The 23,508-nt window shown below is 41.4% G+C and overlaps 2 protein-coding genes across 3 annotated transcripts in view; one reads left to right on the forward strand and one right to left on the reverse strand.

Moving 5' to 3' along the window:
- The window catches only part of MAGT1 (magnesium transporter 1), a 69,359-nt gene extending 56,345 nt beyond the window's left edge, over positions 1–13,014 (reverse strand). Inside the window, exon 1 of one of the 2 annotated variants that reach the window (XR_010154703.1) lies at positions 12,730–12,942. Coding sequence is in view for 1 of the 2 variants with exons in the window: in XM_016943659.3 (XP_016799148.1) it covers positions 12,730–12,927 (198 nt within the window). In the remaining variant the exon portion in view is untranslated. Of the gene's footprint in view, positions 1–12,729 lie in introns of both variants that reach the window. The other variant, XM_016943659.3, reaches the window with a different exon arrangement.
- A 3,854-nt stretch (positions 13,015–16,868) lies between these two features.
- COX7B (cytochrome c oxidase subunit 7B) lies at positions 16,869–22,792 on the forward strand. The gene is made up of 3 exons (XM_003954023.3): positions 16,869–17,014; positions 20,066–20,190; positions 22,591–22,792. Exons 1-3 carry the CDS (start codon positions 16,975–16,977, stop codon positions 22,666–22,668), a joined length of 243 nt encoding a protein of 80 aa, XP_003954072.1. The 5' UTR covers positions 16,869–16,974; the 3' UTR covers positions 22,669–22,792.
- Positions 22,793–23,508: the final 716 nt, after the last annotated feature.

The raw sequence follows: 23,508 nt of genomic DNA on the forward strand, positions 1-23,508 counted from the left end.
CGAAAGAAATATAAGTGCTTTGAATTAGTTATCAATATGTGGAGTTTTCCTACACAAAAATTCTTGAATAAACGTTTTCAAGCAGGTCTACATAAAAAATTTATGGCCAGGCATGGTGGTTCAAGCCTGTAATCCCTGCACTTTGGGAGGCTGAGGAGTGAGGACTGCTTGAGCCCTGGAGTTCGAGACCAGCCTGGTCAACATAGTGAGACCCAGTTACTACAAAATATTATAAAATTGGTCGGATGTGGTGGCATGTGCCTGTAGTCCCAGATACTCAGGAGGCTGAGGCAGGAGGATCACTTGAGCCCAGGAGTTAGAGGCTGCAGTGAGCTACGATCACACGTCACTGAACTCTAGCGGGGACAACAGAGCAATACCCTGTCTCTAATAAATGTATATTTATATATATAATTTATATATATTTATATATAAATTATATATTTGTTATTTATATAATTTATATTATATTAATATAATAAAATATAATTATAATATGTATTATATTAATATAATAATATAATTATATTATAATATATATTATTATTAATCCAGGCTATCATTGTTAGACATTTGGGTTGGTTCCAAGTCTTTGCTATTGTGAATAGTGCCGCAATAAACATACGTGTGCATGCGTCTTTATAGCAGCATGATTTACATTCCTTTGGGTGTATATCCAGTAATGGGATGGCTGGGTCATCCCATCTGCCGGCAGATCACGAGGTCAGGAGATCGAGACCATGTATAATAATTATTGTAATATATATTATAATATATGTTATTCCTCTTCCTGTTTATTAACAGACTAGAAAGACCAGACTTCTGGCTATTCTTTCTCGAAATAATTTATCAAGTAGAAGAAACTAGTTCAAAGGAATTATCTTTTTTCAGGCTCTTATAAAACAAAATCACTTCAAAAGGCTGCTTAATGCAGAGGCAATTAGATTACTTCCTGAATTCATTTTCTTTTTTTTTTTTTTTTTTTTGGTGACAGGGTCTCACTCTGTTGCCTAGGCTGGAGTGCAGTGGTGTGAACTTGGCTAACTGCAGCCTCAACCTCCCAGGCTCTAGTGATTCTCCCACCTCGGCTTCCTGGATAGCTGGGACTACAGGTGTGCACCACCGTGCCCCACTAATTTTTGTAGAGATGGGGTTTTGCCATGTTGCCCAGGCTGGTCTCAAACTCCTGAGCTCAAATGATCCTTGCCCTCCCAAAGTGCTGGGATTACAGGCATGAACCACCTTGCCCCGACTGGGTTCATTTTCTTTAAAATGAATTGAAAACAGATCACAACAAATGAACTAGTTTTAAACTTTTACAGGCCGGGAGTGGTGGCTCATACCTGTCATCTCAGCGCTTTGGGAGGTCAAGTCGGATGGATCACTTGATGTCAGGAGTTTGAGAACAGCCTGGCCAACATCGTGAAACCCCGTCTCTACTAAAAATACAAAAATTAGTTGGGTGTGGTGGCACACGCCTGTAGTCCCAGCTACTCAGGAGGCTGAGGCACGAGAATCACTTGAACCTGGGAGGTGGAGGTTGCAGTGAGCTGAGACTGCACCACTGCACTCCAGCCTGGGTGACTGAGTGAGACTCTGTCTAAAAAACAAACAAACAAACAAAAACTTTTACAATAAAATTACATGAACATAGCCTGGAACATTATAATTAGATGCTATAATCCTTATTCACAATGACGTAATATTTTAAGATATTCTAAAGCAAGCCTCTCTTGGATTTATGGAGAAAATAATAGCTACTATTTGGAATGTCTAGCGGGTGTCAGGCAGTTACTTCTTGCTTTATAGAATATATAATTAAGTTCAATCCTCAAAACGACACTATAAGGTAAGTACTCTTTTTACATTTGCTTATCTGTTGAGAAAACAGGATTGGAGAGGTTAAACAACTTGCCCAAAATGCCACAGTTAGTAAGATACTGAGGTAGAAACTCAAACAGGCCATGATAATTCTAAACCAGGGTTTCTCAAAAGCAACACTACTGACGTCTTAGGCCAGATCATTGTTGTGAGGAGTGATCCTGTCAGTGCACTGTAGGATGTTGAATAGCAACCCTGGCTTCTACTCACTACATGCCAGTAGCACCCTCCTCTCCCAGCTGCAACAACCAAAAATATCTCCACACACTGCCAAATATCTCCTGGGGAGCAAAATCACCCCCAATCCCACAATATTGTTCTTAAAAAAAAAAAAAAAGGCCGGGCGCAGTGGCTCAGGCCTGTAATCCCAGCACTCTGGGAGGCCGAGGCGGGCGGATCACGAGATGAGGAGATCGAGACCATGGTGAAACCCCGTCTCTACTAAAATTAGCCGGGCGCGGTGGCGGGTGCCTGTAGTCCCAGCTACTCGGGAGGCTGAGGCAGGAGAATGGCGTGAACCCGGGAGTCGGAGCTTGCAGAGAGCCGAGATCATGCCACTGCACTCCAGCCTGGGTGACACAGCGAGACTCCATCTCAAAAAAAAAAAAAAAAAAAAAGAGAGACAGGGTGTCACTTTGTCACCCAGACTGGAGTGCAGTGGTGTGATCATAGCTCACTGCAGCCTCAAAATCCTGGGCTTAAGTGATCCTCCCATCTCAGCCTCCCAAATAACTGGGACTACAAGTATGCGCCACCATGCCTAGCTAATTTTTAAAAGTTGTTGGGCACAGTGGCTCATGCCTGTAATCCCAGCACTTTGGGATGCCGAGGTGGGTGGATCATGAGGTCAGGAGTTCAAGACCAGCCTGACCAACATGGTGAAACCCTGTCTCTACTAACAACACAAAAATTAGCTAGGCGTGGTGGCGCGCGCCTGTAATCCCAGCTTCTTGGGAGGCTGAGGCAGGATAATGGCGTGAACCCGGGAGTCAGAGCTTGCAGTGAGCTGAGATCATGCCACTGCACTCCAGCCTGGGCGACAGAGCGAGACTCTGTCTCAAAAAAAAAAAAAAGAGAGACAGGGTGTCACTTTGTCACCCAGACTGGAGTGCAGTGACGTGATCATAGCTCACTGCAGCCTCAAAATCCTGGGCTTAAGTGATCCTCCCATCTCAGCCTCCCAAATAACTGGGACTACAAGTATGCGCCACCATGCCTAGCTAATTTTTAAAAACTCTTGTTGGGCGCAGTAGCTCATGCCTGTAATCCCAGCACTTTGGGATGCCAAGGTGGGCGGATCATGAGGTCAGGAGTTCAAGACCAGCCTGACCAACATGGTGAAACCCTGTCTCTACTAACATTACAAAAATTAGCTAGGTGTGGTGGCGCGTGCCTGTAATCCCAGCTTCTTGGGAGGCTGAGGCAGGAGAATCGCTTGAACCCGGGAGGCAGAGGTTGCAGTGAGCCGAGATTGAGCCCCTGCACTGAAACTTGGGTGACAGAGCGAGACTCCATCTCTAAAATAAAATTAAAAAATCTCTTTTAGAGATAGGGTTTTGCTATGTTGCTCAGGCTGGTCTCGAACTCCTGGCCCCAATAGACACTCCTCCCTCATCCTCCTGAGTGGCTGGGATTACAGGCTCAAACCACTATGCCTAGCTCAAGGACAACTGTTTTGAACTGAAAAGAATGTACAATTTTACAATCTTATTTTTATGTATTCAAAAATCTTTAAAAATCATTACTGATCAGAATACAACATAAAAGAAAGATTTAGTGATAAAGTAACCCAAAACTTCCTAGAGCAAGGCTTTATCATAATGGATAATAAACTTTTTAAACCTGTGTTTCTCAAAGTGTGGTTGGTATAAAGGAGCTTGTTAAAAATGCAGACTTTGGCCAGGCACAGTGGCTCATGCCTGTAACCCCAGCACTTTGGGAGGCCGCTTGAGCCCAGGAGTTCAAGACCAGCCTGGGCAACATAGTGAGACTCTGTCTGTATTTTATAAAATTAAAAAAAAATGCAGACTTCTGGCCAGGCATAGTGGTATGGGCCTGTAGTTGCGGCTACTCAGGAGGCTGAGGTAGAAGGATCATTTGAGCCTAGAAATTTGAGGCTGTAGTGCACTATGATTGCACCTGGTGATAGCCACTACACTTCAGCCTGAGAAACATAGTTAGATTCCATCTCTAAAAAAAAACAAAAATCAAAATCCATATTTCTAGATTTCATCCCCCAGTACATTTGATTCAGTAAGTCCAGGGCAGATTCCAAGAATATTGAATTTTAACATGTTACACATGTGATTCTTTATATACACTGAAGTTTGAGAATCACAGCTCTACATTCTGATTCTTATGGGTTAGGACTACATGTTATATAAATTTCTATGGATAGCAAAGGGAAATTAAATAAACATTAAGTGAACCAAATGATGAATAACAGGAAAAAGCATACCATTTCTAATAATAAACCACCCCGTGATCCTCCTGGAACGGTTGAAGAATGTGATATTCTACTTAACTCAAATATAATGCCTTAATACTTTCTAGACACTTCCTTCACTGGTCCTCTTTTTTGTCTTCTTTAGTTAATAGATTTATAAGGGAATTTCTTGTTTTCTCTCTCTCTCTTTTGTTTCAATTTAGAGACAGGGTTTTATTCTGTTACCCAGGTTAGAGTTCAGTGGCATGATTGTTAGCTCACTGCAGCCTCGAACTCCTGGGCTCAAATGATCCTCCTGCCTCAGCCTCCTGAATAGCTAGGACCACAGGTGCATGCTACCATGCTTGGTTATTTTCTTTTATTTGTTTGCAGAGATGGGGTCTTGCTATGTTGCGCAGGCTGGTCTTAAACTCCTAGGCTCAAGCAATCCTTCCACTTTGGCCTTCCCAAAGTGTTGGGATTACAAGTGGGAGCCACTATGTGTGGCCAGGAATTTCTTCAAATTTGAATTGAAAGCTTTCTTGATCAGCGTAAATCTCTATTCCTAAAGAAGCTTTTTCCTAAGGGTGCCTCTGGTTCTTTGTCAAGAGCCCATTATTTGGGTATGGAAAGGCATGGTTGAGAAATAAAAATTTGGTTACTCTATTGCCACTACACTAAATCCCACTATTCATTTTCCAGATTCTTCTTTATCTTCCAAAGTCACAACCTTCAAATGGAAAAGTTAAAAATTTCACCTGTGCACTTCAGATCATTCTAATAATACTTGAAAATTATTAGGAAGAAACATATCTTCCAAAGACTATAACATGTAAAGATAAGAGGTTTATCAAGTGAACTGCTCAGCAACTCCAAAAAAGCAATTAATTCGCAAACAACTCCTAATGCAAATACTTTTCCCACTAATAGTTTTTTTGAGACAGAGTCTCGCTCTGCCACCCAGGCTGGAGTGCAGTGGCACGATCTTGGCTCACCACAACTTCTGCTTCCCGGGTTCAAGTGATTCTCGTGCCTCAGCCTCCTGGGTAGCTGGGACTACTACAGGTGCGCACCACCACGCCCAGCTAATTTTGTACTTTTAGTAGAGACAGGGTTTCACTGTGTTGGCCAGGCTGGTCTCAAACTCTTGACCTCAGGTGATCCATCCAACTCGGCCTCCCAAAGTGCTGTGATTACAAGCATGAACGACTGTGCCCGGCCTCCACTAATAGTTGTTAAACATTCAAGAAAATATACTGATCTAAAGCTTTCAATTTGTATCGGATATATTTTTTATAAAACAAATTACAGGCTTACTATGAAAAAACACATTGAATTTACAAGATATTCACAATCAATTTATTTCCCTCCTTCTCCTTGGCGTACATTAGTCTATTTTCTACCATTCAAATAAAACAAAAATAGCAATAATACTCCCAATTGAAATACTTACCAACAAAGTAAAGTAAGTTTAAAGTCTTTCTCTTCTCTTGAAACATTTTAACTAGTATGTCCAAAAAAAATCACCTCACTACTAGAAGGCAATGTCTCTAATCCTATTTGTAATAATCAAGTGTTATAGAAATCTATGACTATAAGAGATTAAGAGGACCAAGAAAGGGCAGTGAGACATCAGTTTAATTTCATCTTACCTGCTTGCATAATATTTAACTTGATTAGCTCTACCAAAGTAGCTTAAGCTTTAATAACCAGAAATTGTCCTATTGTCACTATCACTCATCAAAAATGGAATATAGGATCTATTAATTACGATTTAAAGCTAAAATCTGATCCTGCCATTCAAATTTCTTTTGAATTTCAGAAGCAAGAAAGCTAAGTATTACCAGTCTGAATTCCTCTAAAATGCAACTTTCCCCAAAAGCATATTTCTTAAAAAAAATTCTGTGGGTACACAGTAGGTGTATATATTTATGGGGTACATGAGATACTTTGATATAGGCATGCATTGCGTAATAATCACATCATGGTGAATGAGGTGTCCATGCCCTCAAGAATTTATCCTTTGTGTTACAAACCATCCAATTATACTTTTAATTATTTTAAAATATACAACTACATTATATTATTATTATTATTATTATTTTGGGACAGGGTCTGGCTCTGTCACCCAGGCTGGAGTGCAATGGTACATCTTGGCTCACTGCAGCCTGTACCTCCCAGGCTCAGGTGATCCTCCCATCTCAGCCTCCCTAGTAGCTGGGACTACAGGCACACACCACCATGCTCTGTTATTTTTTTTTTTTCTTTTGCTAGGAACACGGTTTTGCCATGTTGCCCAGGCAGATCTCAAACTCCTAGGCTCAAGCAATCTGCCCACTTTGGCCTCCCAAAGTGCTGGGCTTACAGGTGTGAGCCACCACGCCTGGCCTCATTCTTTTTTAAATTTAAATTTAAATTTTTGTGGGTACATAGTAGGTGTGTGTGTGTATGTATGTGTACATATATATATGTACATATATATATATATTTTTTGACATGGAATGACTCTGTCGCCCAGGCTGGCTGGAGTGCAGTGGGGCGATCTCGGCTCACTGCAAGCTCTGCCTCCCGGGTTCACGCTATTCTCCTGCCTTAGCCTCCTGAGTAGCTGGGACTACAGGCGCCCGCCACCACGCCCGGCTCATTTTTTGTATTTTTAGTAGAGACGGGGTTTCACCGTGTTAGCCAGGATGGTCTCGATCTCCTGAACTCGTGATCCGCCTGCCTCGGCCTCCCAAAGTGCCAGGATTATAGGTGTGAGCCACTGTGCCCGGCCTTAGGTGTATATATTTATGAAGTACATGAGATGTTTTGATACAGGCATGCAATGTGTACTCATCACATCATGTAAAACGAGATATCCATCTCCTCAAGCATTTATCCTTTGTGTTACAAACAATCCTATTATACTCTTAATTTTTTAAATCTACAATTAAATTATTATTGACTATAGTCACTCCGTTGTGCTATCAAACAGTAGGTCTTAATCATTCTGTTTTTTGTTTTTTGTTTGTACTCATAAAGAATCCCCACCTCCCACCACCACCCCCAGCTTCTGGTAGCTATCATTCTACTATCTCCATGAGTTCAAGTGTTTTGATTTTTAGCTCCCACACGTAAGTGAGGATATGCAATGTTTGTCTTTCTGTGCTCGGCTTATTTCACTTAACATAACGACTTCCAGTTCCATCCATGTTGTTGCAAATGATAGGATCTCATTCTTTTTTATGGCTGAATAGTACTCCCAAAACTTATTCGTGTCTTTGTTCTAACCATCAGGGTTTATTCATAAAAATTCTTCATATTTTCACCTTTCCTAATCATCTACCAGTCTTCAGATGTTAGTATGAAGTAGAACAAAACAAATTCTTAGTTAAGGTATACATTTCCAACTCCCTCCTTAAATTAAGAGATCTGGAACAGATCTGGAAATATAATGGGCAGATAATTACTGAAGAAGACAGTGAACAGAGAAGCGAGCATTTTTAATCCTTAAATGCCATCTGCTCCATTATCAGTTCACGTACTTCCTGGATAGAGCTAAAATCTATCCTTGTCCCCTTTCCTTAGTTTTTAATTTTTTGGTGGTGTCTCCATTTAATTGTTCTGCAACTGCTACTAGCCTATTTCTCTGTAATCAGATATTTTCTAGAGAACTGCAGGGTTTTTTGCACATGTGATACTTTCATGAGTCATTTCTCAAAGCAAAGTTTTTCCAATGATAGCCTGCCTTGTTAAACATCCCAAAATGATCAACTGCAAAACATTTACCACCCAGAGGAATATAATCTCACTTTATTTTCTAACATTTACTTAACATCTTCTATATGCCAGGTACTGCATTAGGTACTTCACATCCCTCATCTCATTTAATTTTCACAATAGCCAAAGAAATCAGCATTTTTTCCATTCTACTGATGAGGAAAATGAGACTCAGAGTAACTTGTTAAACATCATTGGGGGTGGATTAAAGCATATCCTCTTTAAAACTACAGACTTTTTTGGAAAACTGGGGAGGGAGATCTATCTGCCATCCTAGCATTATGATGACCATTTTTATTATGTTTCAGTATGCATTGCGTGTTCATCACTTTCCACATTTCATATTATTTATTTATTATTATAGATTCCCAGAAGTAAAGAAATATGAATAATTTTATCAAAGACCATGCTTTTTCATTTTTATCATGCTGCCTCTCTAAGATAACACCAGATGTGAGGATGAACAACTTCCCTTCCACAACAGGGGGAAAGGATTCACCATAAAATAAAACCAGTCGCTGCAAAAACAAGCCTTTGTTGCCTAGCACAAAACATAGGCTTTGGAACTAGACAGACCAGTGTGGGATCCCAGCTCAGTTTCTTAGAGCTGTGCTTCTATGAGCAAGCCCCCAACCACCCTCTTGCTTACTGTCAGTTCCCTTATCTATCTATCTATCTATCTATCTATCTATCTATCTATCTATCTATATGGGGTGGGTAGAGATGAGTCTGGCTATATTGTTCAGGCTGGTCTCAAACTCTTGGCCTCAAGGGATCCTCCCATCACCTCAAGGGATCCTCCCACCTCAGCCTCCCAAAGTTCTGGGATTATAGGCATGAGCCACCATGCCTGGCCAGTCCCCTCATCTTTAAAGTCCCCTTATCTTTCGAAGGGGGTTAATACTTACTCTGCAATGTTAATGTGTGTATTATAGATAATGAGTGTAAACTATAGTGCCTGGCATGTAGAATGCATTCGATAAATATCAGAGAATAAATGGCTGGGCTCAGTGGCTCACGCCTGTAATTCTGTCACTTTAGGAGGCCAAAGCAGGAGGATTGCTGGAGGCCAGGAGTTTGAAACCAGCCTGGTCAACATAGTGAGACCCGGTCTCCACAAAACATTTTTAAAAATTTAAAAAGAAGAATAAGTCCACGTTCCAATGAAAACATTGTTAAAGGTATAAATAATAAGCAGGGTAGCATTCCATTTAGCAATAGACAACTATGAGGAACTTGAGTGATTTTTAATCATATTCATTTAGGGGAGGTATCTTTTAAAAAGAATATATATATATGCACACTTTTTTTTTTTGAGACAGAGTCTCGCTCTCTTGTTCAAGCGATTCTCATGCCTCAGACTCCTGAGTAGCTGGGACTACAGGCATGTGCCACCCTGGCTGGCTAATGTTTTTTGTATTTTTAGTAGAGACGGGGTTTCCCCAAGTTGGCCAGCCTGGTCTTGAACTCCTGACCTCAAGTGATCCACCCGCCTCGGCCTCCCAAAGTGCTGGGATTACAGGCGTGAGCCACTGCACCCAGCAAAAAATAGATTTTAAGATCAGACATTACCCTATTATTTAAAGTTAAATTTATTATAGTAGATAGACCTGGAATTTTTTAAAATAATGTTTTCAAAAATTGACAAAAAAATGTTCTGCAACAGAACACCCATATTTTGAAACTGTGTCTAAGGAGTATCATAGTAGTCTTTTTAAAGACAGCCTAAACCATTCTCAGAGAGGGAAGGAGGAAAAACTAAATCATCTTTAGCAGCCTATATAAATTCCATGCTTACTGATGAGAAAATCCAATTTTATGTTGTGAAATCTAAGAAAACCTACAACTGAAAGAACAGATTCCCGGCTGAACACAGTGGCTCATGCCTGTAATCCCAGCACTTTGGGAGGCCAAGGTGGGTAGATCACTTGAGTCCAGGAGTTCAAGGCCAGCCTGGACAACACGGCAAAACCCCATTTCTACAAAAAATATAAAAATTAACTAGGCGTGGTGGCACATGCCTGTAGTCCCAGCTGGGAAGTCTTAGGTGGGAGGATCACCTGAGCCCAGTGAGGTCATAAGGCTGTACTGAGCTATGATTATGCCACTACACTCCAGCCTTGGCAACAGAGTAAGACCCTGTCTGAAAAAAAATTTTTTTAAATATATATATATTTATAAAAAGAAAGAACAGATTCCTGATTTTATATAAGTACACAGTTAATCTGATGTTTGTTGAGGAAAACAACATTTTGACAGAAAATGCTGGATGTGAGGTAAAGAAAAATTAATTAAGAAGTTTCTGCATTCAAGATGCTTACAGTGTTAGGGCAAAGACTGGCATATAAACAAGGACAATACAGGTCAGGCACGGAGGCTCGCTCCTGTAATCTCAGCACTTTGGGAGGCCAAGGTGGGAGGATCACTTGACCCCAGGAAATAGAGGCTGCAGTGAGTCATGATAGTGCCATTGCACAGCATGCAGCCTGTGTAAGAGGCCCTGTCTCCAAATAAATACATACATACCTACAATGACTATATGCTGTGCTGAATTCATCTCAGTTCACCTGGAGGCACCAAGAAAACTTTAGCCGAGGAAGAAAGAAGATACTGTTTGAGCTAAGACTTGAAGAGTAGGAATCTTCAGGTGAATGAAAGGGTGGGGTAAAAGGAAGATATTCTCGCATAAGTCTTGTACATGCATGAAAAGGGTGAATGTACTTCCAAGAGAGTACAGAAAGATCAAGGAAGGCATGTAATTTATTGCCTTAACATAAAATTCACCATATTGACCATTTTAAAGTATACAATTCAGTGCTGATTCCTTTAAAAAAAAAAACAAAACCTATTTTCAGCTAGGCTGTTGTGCTTCCAGTTCAGTGAGAGAGTCAATGAATAAATATAATTTCACTGGTAGAAATGCTAAGTTTTAAAAAGCCTTCACTTTTTAATTAAAAAGAATAAGTGGACTAGGCACAGTGGCTCACACCTGTAATCCCAACACTTTGGGAGGCCAAGGCGGAAGCAACACTTGAGCCCAGGAGTTTGAGACTAGCCTGTCAACACAGAGAGACTCCGTCTCTACAAAAAGATAAAAAAGTAGCCAGGGATATTGTGGCACATGCCGGTAGTCCCAGATATTCGGGAGGTGGAGGTGGAGGTGAGAGGATCACTAGAGCCCAGGAAGTCGAGGCTGCAGTGAGCCATGATCCCACCACTGAACTCCAGCCTGGGCAACAGAGCGAGACCCGGTTTCAAAAAAAAAAAAAAAGTGGTCATTGTGGAAATTCAGGTAATACCAGCAATACCAGCATGTAAAGTAAAACGTGAAAACGTTCCCCTCATCGATAATCCCAACTGCCTAGAGATAGCCACTGTTAAGGTATTGTCATGTATCCTTACAGAGATTTCTCTATACATACACATATACTTATATATAGGGGATGCTGTTGTTTTTAACATAAAAAATTTCTAAGACATAAAATTATGCATTGCTCTGCATCTTGTTTTCCACATAACCATAGCTTAGGATCCTCCCAAAGAAGGACATCAATTTCTAGTTTCAGTGTCTGAGCCTGCTCACTTCACGATACTTTTGACAATTGTATATTTTTATTGTACTCTTTGCCAATCTAATAAGCAACTCATTAAGTTTAACTTCCTAGCTTAGTTTTTCTTCTTATGGAATAGTTCAAATACTTAGAAACATAGAGAAGATAGCTTTCTTTCTTAATTCAGCTCAAGTAGACAAGTATCTGAAGTGCTTAACTGGTATTTTTAGAGTATGTGTACAGTTTTTCTCTATTAGAGGAAGCACAGAATGTACAGGAAATAGAGTTAGAATGACTGACGTAGGGTTTGAGTCCTTGTTCATTTTCTAAATTTAAGACTCTTTTTCTCATCTATAAAATTAGAGGGTATAAATAATTGCTAGTAGTCTTAAAGTCCTAAGAGTATAGGACTCCAAATCACAAACGTTTGAAAACGCATTGTTAAAATTCCTCTACCTGGATTGCTTAATGGTGAGAATACTGTATCTCCTCCACTTCCTAAAGCCTATGAGTTCCACAAGATCTTAGTTTTGTTCATTTATGTATATCAAGTGCCTAGAACATTGCCTAGCATGCTTACATTTGTGGAATGATTGAAAATGGTTAGGAGCTTTCAATCTGGTAAATTGCCTTGAAACAATTATTTGGACAAAGTAATAAATCTGGCATAATTTCACTCTTTGGTCTAACTCTCACACTCCTGAAATGAAAATGCTAGAAAATAGAGAACTCTTACACATCATTCAGGGAGTTACATCGGCCAACAGTAGAGTCTCAGATATCCTACTCCTGGGATCTAAAGTCGAACTCCCCACCCCCAACACCTGACGGGGCCGACACTCAAAAGTGTCAAAACTCATAGCTATGCACATTCACAAGACTGTAGAAGTCGGGCTGTCACCTACGCTACTCCACTCTCAGATTCTACATCCCCAGAAGACAAAGAGTTACAGTTCCTTCTCTCACGAATTCCACAACTCCGAAAACCGCGTAACTGAAGCCACCAAAGGCATAGAAGCGGCAGGGAAAGGGGGCTGGGAAGAGGCGAACAGACCCTCTCAAGCCCCAGTCACTGGGGAAAGCCCATGCTGCTGGAAACCGCGTTCTCACCTCCTTCTTTCTTTGGGCAGAGGCTGAGGGAACGTCGCAAACGATGAGCAGCGCCACCGCCATGGTCACAGAGACACACCAAAACCGCCAACGCGCTGCCATGTTCGCTCCTCTTCCTTCTATAAGCGAAACTTTGCTCCGGCTAGGTCTGAGGGTGGGGCGTGAGAACAGGCAAATCGGCCCCTTGCCTTTCCTCATTGGTCCAGCTCAGCCCTGCCGGGAGACCCCTCACATTACGTCACAGCGCGCTGGCGCTACACGCCCGCTAAAAGAAGGTTGATTTCTAATTGGCCCCGGTCGGCCAATAGAAAAAAGATAATCTGGAGCGTTTTCATTGGTCCGCTAAAGATAATGACCCGCCCCTTTCTCGATGCGTAAACATCTAGCGCGCTGACGCTTTCCAAGCACGCATGCGCAGTTGTGAAATATCGCGGAGTTTTCGGAGTCCAAAATGGCTTGAAGTTGCTAGAACGGAATCTTTCAAAGACTCATTTAGAAGTCCTTGAAATTCGCCGCCTTCATGTAATATTCTAGAAAAATGGGACCTAGCCGCGTGAGAGATAAGAGCTATTTAGTCCGTTATCCTGCCTCCAAAGTACTTCAAAGTGAAAAAATAAAAGTAGGAAAGCAAAAATATACCTAATACCACTGAGGGAAATTTTTAAAGGTAAATATGAACAAGAGCTTGTTGAATACCTATTGTGTCCTAGAAACTGTGCCAGGAGCGCTGAAAAAAGAGGACATCAAAGTTTTTTTTTTTTTTTTTTTTTTTGAGACGGAGTCTCGCTCTGTCGCCCAGGCTGGAGTGCAGTGGCGCCATCTCGGCTCACTGCAACCTACGCCTCCCGGGTTCAAGCGATTCTCCTGCCTCAGCCTCCGGAGTAGCTGGGATTACAGGCGCCCGCCATCACGCCTGGCTAATTTTTTGTATTTTAGTAGAGACGGGGTTTCGCCATGTTGGGCAGGCTGGTCTCGAACTCCTGACCTCAGGTGATCCGCCGGCCTCGGCCTCCCAAAGTTCTGGGATTACAGGCGTGAGCCACCAAGCCCGGCCGGCTTTTTTTGTTTGTTTGTTTTTTCAGTTAAACTCCTTGACTTAATATTTAAAGCACCAACAAGGACTTTAATTGCAGGTTATAGACAGCAAATTCCTTCTTTTTATTCATTATTTTGTTTGGGGGATGGGTACAAAAGTAAGGTTGTAAAGAAGGAAAACACCAACAAGATAAAATCAATCTGCCTACAATTTGGATTTATTTTGATGGTGTGGAAAATATTATATGACTATTATTTTAGGCGCTACTGGATAAAAAAACCAGGAAATTAATTTCAGTATGTTGGAGAGACAAGGAGATGGGATGGAAAGAAAAATAGCTAGTTCCAAAGTGAAGAGATGTGAAATAGAGATGTGAAAAAAAGTTAAATCATTTATGGAAACTTATATTAAGAAAATGCAGGCCGGGTGCGATGGCTCATGCCTGTAATCCCAGCACTTTGGGAAGTCGAGGTGGGTGGATCACCTGAGGTCAGGAGTTCGAGACCAGCCTGACCAACATGGCAAAACCCCCGTCTCTACTAAAAATTTAAAAATTAGCCCGGTGTGGTGGCGCAGGCCTGTAATCCCAGCTACATGGGAGTCTGAGGCAGAAGAATCGCTTCAACCCTGGAGGCGGAGTTTGCAGTGAGCTGAAATCGTGTTATCACACTCCAGCCTGGGCAACAAGAGCGAAACTCAATCTCAAAAAAAAAAAAAAAAAGGAAAGAAAAGAAAAGAAAAAATGCAAAATAAAAGTACACTGAGACATACTGTATGATTCAATCTATATGATATATGACATTCTGGAAAAGGCAAACTCATTGGTACAGAGAACAGATTAGTGGCTGCCAGGGGCTAGGGGTAGGGAAAAGGGTTGATCACAAAGAGGTCAAACAAGGGTGTTTTTATGATGCTAGAACTATTCTGTCCTTAATTGTGGTGGTGGTGACACAATTGTATGCATTTGTCAAAACGCATAGAACTGTACACCAAAAAGTGAATTTTACTATGTGTATGTTTTAAAAATAAAAATTTTAAAGTTTAAAAGGGATATCTTACCTATCATATTGGCAAAAATCCAAAAGCTTGACACTACATGCTATTAGCAAGGCTGTGGGGAGTCAGGCACCCTTTATATTAATACGTTGCTGGTGGGAAGGCAAAATGTTACAACATCTATAATTTGGCAATATCTAAAAAAACTACACATATATTTATCCTTTAATCCAGCAATCCCACTTCTAGTAACCTACCTTGGAGAGATACATCCAGCAATATGAAAATATCTGTGCACAAAGTTATTCATTTCAGCATTATTGAAATTGAAATATTCTTGAAACTACCTAAATATTCCAACATAGGAGATTGACTAAATATACTATAGCACATATACACCACAGATTTTGCAGCTGTAAAAAAGGAATGAGGAAGACTTATGTAAAATGATAATGGATTTTTATGCTACATTTGTATAAAATAGAGAAATAAGAAAACATACAGGTATTTGCCTATTTTTGCAAAAGGAAACACACAAGATAAACCAGAAAGTAATGAAATCGGTTACCTATAGGAATTGGTGGAAATGGAATGCAACAGTTAGGGGAGGGAATGACACTTCTCTAAGTACACTAGTCTGTTTAGTTTTGACTTTTGGAATAATGTTAATATTTTCAATAGTCAAAATGTATAATCAAAGCATTTAGTTTTACAAGATGAAAAAGTCTTAGAGATGGATAATGGTGATAGTTGCACAACAATGTGAATGCCATTAATGCCACTGAACTGTATGTATTTTATTTTTTTTGTTTTGGGACAGGTCTCAGGCTAGAGTGCAGTGGTGCGATCTTGGCTCACGGTAACCTCCGCCTCCCCGGTTCAAGCAAGTCTCATGCCTCAGCCTCCCGAGTAGCTGGGATTAGAAGCATGTGCCACCACGCCCAGCTAATTTTTTGTATATTAGTAGAGACGGGGTTTTGCCGTGTTGCCATTTCTTTTCTTTCTTTTTTTTCTTTTCTTTTCTTTTTTTTTTTTGAGACGGAGTCTTGCTCTGTCGCCAGGCTGGAGTGCAGTGGTGGTATCTTGGCTCACTGCAACCTCCGACTCCCTGGTTCAAGCGATTCTGCCGCCTCAGCCTACAGAGTAGCTGGGATTACAGGCACACGCCACCACGCCCAGCTAATTGTTGGTATTTTTAGTAGAGACGGGGTTTCACCATGTTGGCCAGGATGGTCTCGATCTCCTGACCTCGTGATCCGCCCACCTCGGCCTCCCAAAGTGCTGGGATTACAGGCGTGAGCCACTGCGCCAGGCCTAACAGCTTTCTTTTCTTTCTTTCTTTTTTTTTTTGAGACGGAGTCTCGCTCTGTCGCCCAGGCTGGAGTCCAGTGGCACGTTCTCGGCTCACTGCAACCTCCGCCTCCCGGGTTCAAGTGATTATTCTGCCTCAGCCTCCTGAGTAGCTGGGATGACAGGCGCGCGCCACCACGCCGGCTAATTTTTGTATTTTTAGTAGAGACGGGGTTTCACCATCTTGGCCAGGCTGGTCTCGAACTCCGACCTCGTGATCCGCCCACCTTGGCCTCTCAAAGTGCTGGGATTACAGGCGTGAGCCACCGCGCCCGGCCAATAGCTTTCCAAAGTTATTTTATCACGTATTTATCTACATATTACAGAAGTTTTTACTGTTCTTGCAACTTTTCTCTAAACTTGACGTTATTTGAAAACTAAAAGCTAAGCCAATTAGTATAGTAGTAATAGCAGACAAAAAAAATGAGAGCAGTAAAGGAAGTTTTGGGGGAACAGAAAGAAGAAAGAGCTAGTGTGGAGATACCAAACCGAAGCTTGTGGAACTTGAACGCCATTTTGAAGCTAGTTCCTTAGACGATTCGGCCGAAGATCTGTCTCTCGGCTGCCCTCTATAGAGCTCTAAATCTGGCTTCAAGGAGTTCTTTCATTCTTCATTAGATACCACCCACCATACGTCATTTTATAAAGCCGGAAACTACATTTCCCAAAAGGCCTTTATTTTTCCACGCGGTAAAAGGGATTGCAATTACTATAGGTTTTACAGGTCTCGCGAGATTTCGTCAAATCTCATGACGGATCCCGGCTGAAAGCCATTTTGTTTTTCAGCTCACTTCAAGGGTACCTGAAGCGAATTGGCACCAAAGCAGCAGCTGTATTGCCGCAGTTCTAGCTTCACCTTCACGATGTTTCCCTTGGTCAAAAACGCACTAAATCGTCTCCAAGGTGAGCAAAAATTATGACAAATCATTTACAACAACCTTATATTAATGTGTCCTCGCGGCCTCTCGTGTCCTTTCCTTTTACGAACATCTCGGCCTTCTAATCTTGAATGCTGTCTGTCTCCCATCTCGTCCCAAGTCATTGGGATGATGTCCTTAGCATTGGCTTTATCACCCAGTATTTCTGTTTCGGTTTCCAGCTCTCTTTCTGTTATCGGAGTGATAGTCTAGCCCTGCTTTTTAATTCTTCAGTAACCTATGATTTCAGGGAAGGACATTCTTGGTAGACACCTCGTTCCTTAAGTGATGTCCTACATTTTAGCTTTGGGGATATGTTTACTCCTAACCCTGTATAGAAGAATATCTTCTCCAATTCCTATTAGTGTAATAGACGGAAACTGTAAATCTAGCTCTTCACCTGGTTTAATTGCAGGGAAACAACCCAAATGGTATCGATGCAGCTTTGAAGTTATTTGTGGATTAACAATGTTAGCTGGCCAGGCGCGGTGGCTCACACTTGTAATCCCAGCACTTTGGGAGGCCAAGGCGGGCGGATCCCCTGAGGTCAGGAGTTCGAGACCAGCCTGGCCAACATAGTGAAACGCCGTCCCTACTAAAAATACAAAAATTAGCCGGGCGTGGTGGTGGGCGCCTGTAATCCCAGCTACTTGGGAGGCTGAGGCAAGAGAATCGCTTGTACCCGGGAGGCGGAGGTTGCAGTGAGCCAAGACTGCTACTGCACTCCAGCCTGGGCAACAAGAGCGGGACTCTGTCTCGAAAACAAAAACAAAACAATGTTAGCTGTCCTGAAGGCAATCGTGGTCATTTTTTTCTTATCCAAAGGTTGGGCAGGTACAGGGAGTTTTGAGACCAGCATTATGTAGAGAAAATGCAATAGATTGAGGAGAACAAATTAATTTTCATACTTGATTTGCACCGAAGGTGACCTTGAGTAACGTGGGCAGTTGTTACACAATGAAGGTGACCCGTAATTACTATTTAGTTTGTTTAGCCATCTTTTGATTTTCACTTAATAGAATCATTGGAGGATATTATTAGATTGTGTCCTAAACTCTTAAGCAACTTTGAAAATAACCACAAAATATTAGCTGGACTATTTTCATATTCCCAAAGTAGCATTTATTATCTCTTTTACTTTGGGCATATGATTTAGCCTCTCTCAACCTCAGTTTCCTTCTTTGTAAAATAAGTAATTTGTAAATAATGCCTACTTCATGGGGTTGTTGAGGATTATATGAGATCACCAATGTGTGGTAATTAAACAGTTGTCACAGAGGAGAGGTCTAATGAAATCCACCAGAGTTACATGAGTGTGTTGAAGTTATGAGATGTTGCAGAATTTTTTGGTAGTCTTAATTTCTTTGCTCTTTGAGCAAATAGGGCCACCTTGTACCTCAGGAAAGGTTTTTTGTTTTTTTTTCAGCGTGGAATTCACATGCCCACTTTTTATCTTTTCTGGAGCAGAATATATTATGAAATATTTGTAAATTTGCCTATCCCGGTGTGACTAAAAGATGAAAAGGGAAAGCTATGTAAGACAGTTAGAAGATCCGATAATGGTCTAATAACTATCATGAAGTAACCCATTGTACCATGTAGAAATATTCATTGCTAGTGAATGGGCAACATTGCAGTTTCTTTTTTTTTTTTTTGAGACAAAGTTTCGCTCTTGTTGCCCAGGCTGAAGTGCAGTGGCTCAATCTTGGTTCACTGCAATCTCTGTCTCCTAGGTTCAAGTGATTCTCCTGCCTCAGGCTCCCTAGCTTTTCATTATATATGTAAGTACCTTTGGAGGCTCTTTAAAACGATAAGAACCTGCCCCTTAAATTGGACAGGAAGAAAAAAAAAAAAACAGCTAGAAACAAGCTTTTTCCAGTCTCGGCTGTTTCCCAAGCCCTCCTTTTTAGTTCTTCCAGGGGCCGTTTGAAAACTTTTGTTCTTCTCTTTCTACTGGTATAATACTAACAGCAAACTTTATCATTCTGCTCAAAAGCTAAGTCCTTAGCTAATTCTGCTTCCTTGTACGATACTGATTTTTATCTACATGTGTAATCCTCTAGACTGGAAGTTACTTGAGGACAGGATCTCTGTCTTACACTTTTTTATATACCCCATTTCTCATTTTTTATTTTTAGGGACAGAGAATTGCTCTGTTACCCAGGCTGGAGTGTAGTGGTGTGATCATAGCTCACTGCATCCTCTAACTCCTGGACTCAAGTGATCGTCCGGCCACAGCCTCCTGAGTAGCTGGGACTACAGGTGTGCATGCACCACCATGCCCGGCTAATTTTTAATTTTCAATTTTTTTGTAGAGACAGGGTCTCACTATGTTTCACAGACTGGTCTGAAACTCCTGGCCTCAAGCGATCCTCCTACCTTGGCCTCCGAAAGTATTAGGATTACAGATGTGAGCCACTGTGCCTGGCCCATTAAGTTTTTAAAAATCAAGATTACTCTAGTTGTGGCGAGTTTTTTTGTTACTGTAGTAATTTTACAGTCATAAGCATTTAGTGTGCTTTAATTTGAAGTTCATTTGAGTTCATTTGCCCTTGTATGTTGTAAGTTGTTGGGCTCTATTGAGTAAACTTTAATGAAAATTTAAGTCATAAGTATTCAAATTAATCAATGGGAGCCAAAATTTCAGGGGTTATGCAAATACCACTTTGTAGAGAATGTTACTGACATCATTCATTCTTTGCTTTTTTCCCCCAACACCATTATGAAAACTCTCAGACATACTGAAGAGTTGGAAGAATCGTATGAACACCCATATACCCACCACAAAGATTCTACAGTTAACATTTTGCTATTTGTTTTATCATGTATTTGTCCATCTGTCAATTCATCTTATTTTTGTTGCATTTCAAAGTACACTGCTTTAATAGCTACAATATGTTTTAACATTTTATTGAACTACATAATACTGTAAAATTAACTTCCTTGGCTTTCCTGATTGGCAGTATCAATCACATATGTTTTCTTTACCTGACAATTGATAATATGCTTCTGTATTCTTTTTTTGTTTTCCTGTAAGTTCGAAGCATTCAGCAAACAATGGCAAGGCAGAGCCACCAGAAACGTACACCTGATTTTCATGACAAATACGGTAATGCTGTATTAGCTAGTGGAGCCACTTTCTGTATTGTTACATGGACATACGTAAGTACTATTGATTAATAATTTCTATTTCAGATGTTTTTCATTCTCAGTCTATGCATTCAAAGTGTCTTAACATAGTAGTGTACATATCTAGTTAGGAGGGACTTGAGAGATTGTGTAATCTAATTACCCACACAGTGCAGGGGATTTTTTCCCCCCAGCATTCATCCATCTTCTGTTCTTAACATTCCCAGTAATAAATTGCTTACTGGATCACAAGGCAGCCCTTTCCATATTGTGTAGCTGTTTTTTTTTTTTTTTTTTTTTTTAAGAAGAAGTCTTGCTGTGTCCCCCAGGCTGGAGTGCAGTGGTGCGATCTTGGCTCACTGCAACCTCTGCCTCCTGGGTTCAAGCACTTCTTCTGCCTCAGGCTCCCAAATAGCTGGGACTACAGGCGTGCGCCACCAGGCCTGGCTAATTTTTTTTTTTTTTTTTTGAGACGGAGTCTTGCTCTGTTGCCCAGGCTGGAGTGCAGTGGCGCGATCTCAGCTCACTGCAACCTCTGCCTCCTGGGTTCAAGTGATTCTCCTGTCTCAGCCTCCCAGGTAGCGGGATTACAGTCGCCCTCCAGTACGCCCGGCAGATTTTTGTATTTTTAGTAGAGACGGGGTTTCACCATGTTAGTTAGGCTGGTCTTGAACTCCTGACCTCAGGTGATCCGCCCGCCTCGGTTTCCCAAAGTGCTAGGATTACAGGTGTGAGCCACCATGCCCAGCCTTGTGTAGCTGTTAAAAGGATCATATGGTGAGTTAAAATCTGCCTTTTTCCTATGCTACCCATTGTTCATTGCAGCACAGAAATTCTGATCCACTTCCATATAACAGCCATCAGATAATAGAAAATTGCTATCATATCTCCTGAATTTTCTTTTTCAAATTAAACATCCTTAGTTCTATCGGTAATTTTTTTGTTCATGGTTTCCAGGATTTTTACTATCTTGGATCGCCTTCCTGGACATAACTTCACTTAACAATTTTTCTTTTAAAATTTTACACTCAGAACTTAGCACAGTATTCGTGACAGATGAGATGTAATGTATCTTTTTATATTTTAGTTTCTTTACATCTTACATTTAACAATCTATCTTTCAGTCACTGTTACTTACTGGCTAAAAGTAGGAGTCCTGAAGTCTGTGTTTTTTTTTGTTTTGTTTTGTTTTTTTTTGAGACGGAATCTTGCTCTGTCGCCCAGGCTGGAGTGCAGTGGCGCGATCTCTGCTCACTGCAAACTCCGCCTCCCGGGTTCACGCCATCCTCCTGCCTCAGCCTTCCGAGTAGCTGGGACTACAGGCGCCCACCACCACGCCCGGCTAATTTTTTGTATTTTTAGTAGAGATGGGGTTTCACCGTGTTAGCCAGGATGGTCTCGATCTCCTGACCTCGTGATCCACCCACCTCAGCCTCCCAAAGTGCTGGGATTACAAGCGTGAGCCACTGCGCCCGGCCCGAAGTCTTAATAAATGCATAAGTTGGTTTAAAAAGATATAAATTAACCCTTACTGTAATAAACTTTATTTAAATAAATAGGCCTTTTTAGTTTTTGTTTTGATCTTCCTGAAATCAAATATTAAGATGTGTGCCTAGGCTGGGCATGGTGGCTCACACCTGTAGTCCCAGCACTTTGGGAGGCCCTGGCGGGTGGATCACCTGAGGTCAGGAGTTTGGTACTAGCATGGTGAAACCCCATCTCTACTAAAAATACAAAAATTAGCCGGGCGTGGTGGTGGGCACCTGTAGTCCCAGCTACTTGGGAGGCTGAGGCAGGAGAATCGCCTGAAGTTGGAGGGGGTGGAGGTTGCAGTGAGTTGAGATCGTGCCACTGTACTCTAGCCTGGGCGATAAAGCGAGACTGTCTCAAAAAAAAAAAAAAAGTCTCAAAAAAAAAAGTTAAAGTGTGCTTAATTAGAAGGATAAACATGTTGAACAAATGTTTGATCAGAGGAGCTTTTGGAGGTGAAATGTTCCTTAGTGATACAGAGAATATAAAATACTCTTTGGCAGTTACTTAGGTAGTTGTGGTTGAGGGAATCAGTGTATTGAGTGGGTAGTATAGAAATGTGAAGTATAAATTTGAATTAAATAAAATTTAAAAATTCATTTCCTTGGTGATACTAGTCATATTCCAGGTGGCCAGTAGCCACATGTAGCTAGTGACTACTGTTTTGAACAGTGAAGATCTAGAACATTTCCTTCAGCTCAAGAAGTTCTATTGAACAACAGGACTGCTCTAGAAAATTAGGACAGCAATCAGGTTTGGCCTATATGGAGGGTATTAGATCCCAGGTGAGTTTCTGTGTATTTTTAACCTATAGAACAGAATATCTGTCATTTTCAAGAAATAGTCTCCGAGAGAGTGTACTCTGGTTTAAACACGTAACTGACAGCATTTTAATTCTTACAGGTAGCAACACAAGTCGGAATAGAATGGAACCTGTCCCCTGTTGGCAGAGTTACCCCAAAGGAATGGAGGAATCAGTAATCATCCCAGCTGGTGTAATAATGAATTGTTTAAAAACCAGCTCATAATTGATGCCAAATTAAAGCACTGTGTACCCATTAAGATATGGCATTATTGAAGAAATAAAGTACATTTGAAACCTTCATTGTAGGTTTTGTTTCTTTGTAAATGAAACTAAGCTTGATCACTTTAGCCTTTATGTTAATATTAAAGTCAAATGCTGTGGAGCTTCTTAAATAGGTTTTGTGTGTTTTTTTTTTTTTTTTTTTTTTTGGGACGAAGTCTCACTTTGTCCCCCAGGCTGGAGTGCAGTGGCACCATCTCAGCTCACTGCGACCTCTGCCTCCTGAGTTCAAGTGATTCTCCTGTCTCAGCCTCCCGAGTAGCCAGAACTACAGGCACATGCCATGACGCCCAGCTAATTTTTTTTTTTTTTTGAGACAGAGTCTCACTCTGTTGCCCAGGCTGGAATGCAATGGCGTGATCTCGGCTCCTGCAACCTCCGCCTCCCGGGTTCAAGCGATTCTCCTGTCTCAGCCTTCCGAGTAGCTGGGATTACAGGTGCACGCCACGAGGCCCGGCTAATTTTTGTATTTTTAGTAGAGACGGGGTTTCACCATGTTGGTCAGGCTGGTCTCGAGCTCCTGATCTTGTGATCCACCCACCTTGGTCTCCCAAAGTGCTGGGATTACAGGTGTGAGCCACCGTGCCCGGCAATTTTTGTATTTTTAGTAGAGACAGGGTTTCACCATATTGGTCAGGCTGGTTTCAAACTCACGACCTCAGGTGATCCGCCTGCCTTGGCCTCCCAAAGTGGTAGGATTACAGGCGTGAGCCACGGCACCCAGCCCTTAAATGGCT

This window comes from Pan troglodytes, chromosome X (assembly GCF_028858775.2).
Source record: "Pan troglodytes isolate AG18354 chromosome X, NHGRI_mPanTro3-v2.0_pri, whole genome shotgun sequence".
NCBI classification, from domain to species: Eukaryota; Metazoa; Chordata; class Mammalia; order Primates; family Hominidae; genus Pan; species Pan troglodytes.

What these genes read in the sequence shown, in the direction of transcription:
- COX7B (XM_003954023.3), top strand. Translation starts at nt 16,975, where the DNA reads ATGTTTCCCTTGGTCAAAAACGCACTAAATCGTCTCCAAG. An exon ending in CGCACTAAATCGTCTCCAAG is followed by an intron (nt 17,015 to 20,065) that starts GTGAGCAAAAAT and finishes TTTTCCTGTAAG; the next exon opens with TTCGAAGCATTCAGCAAACA. An exon ending in GTATTGTTACATGGACATAC is followed by an intron (nt 20,191 to 22,590) that starts GTAAGTACTATT and finishes TAATTCTTACAG; the next exon opens with GTAGCAACACAAGTCGGAAT.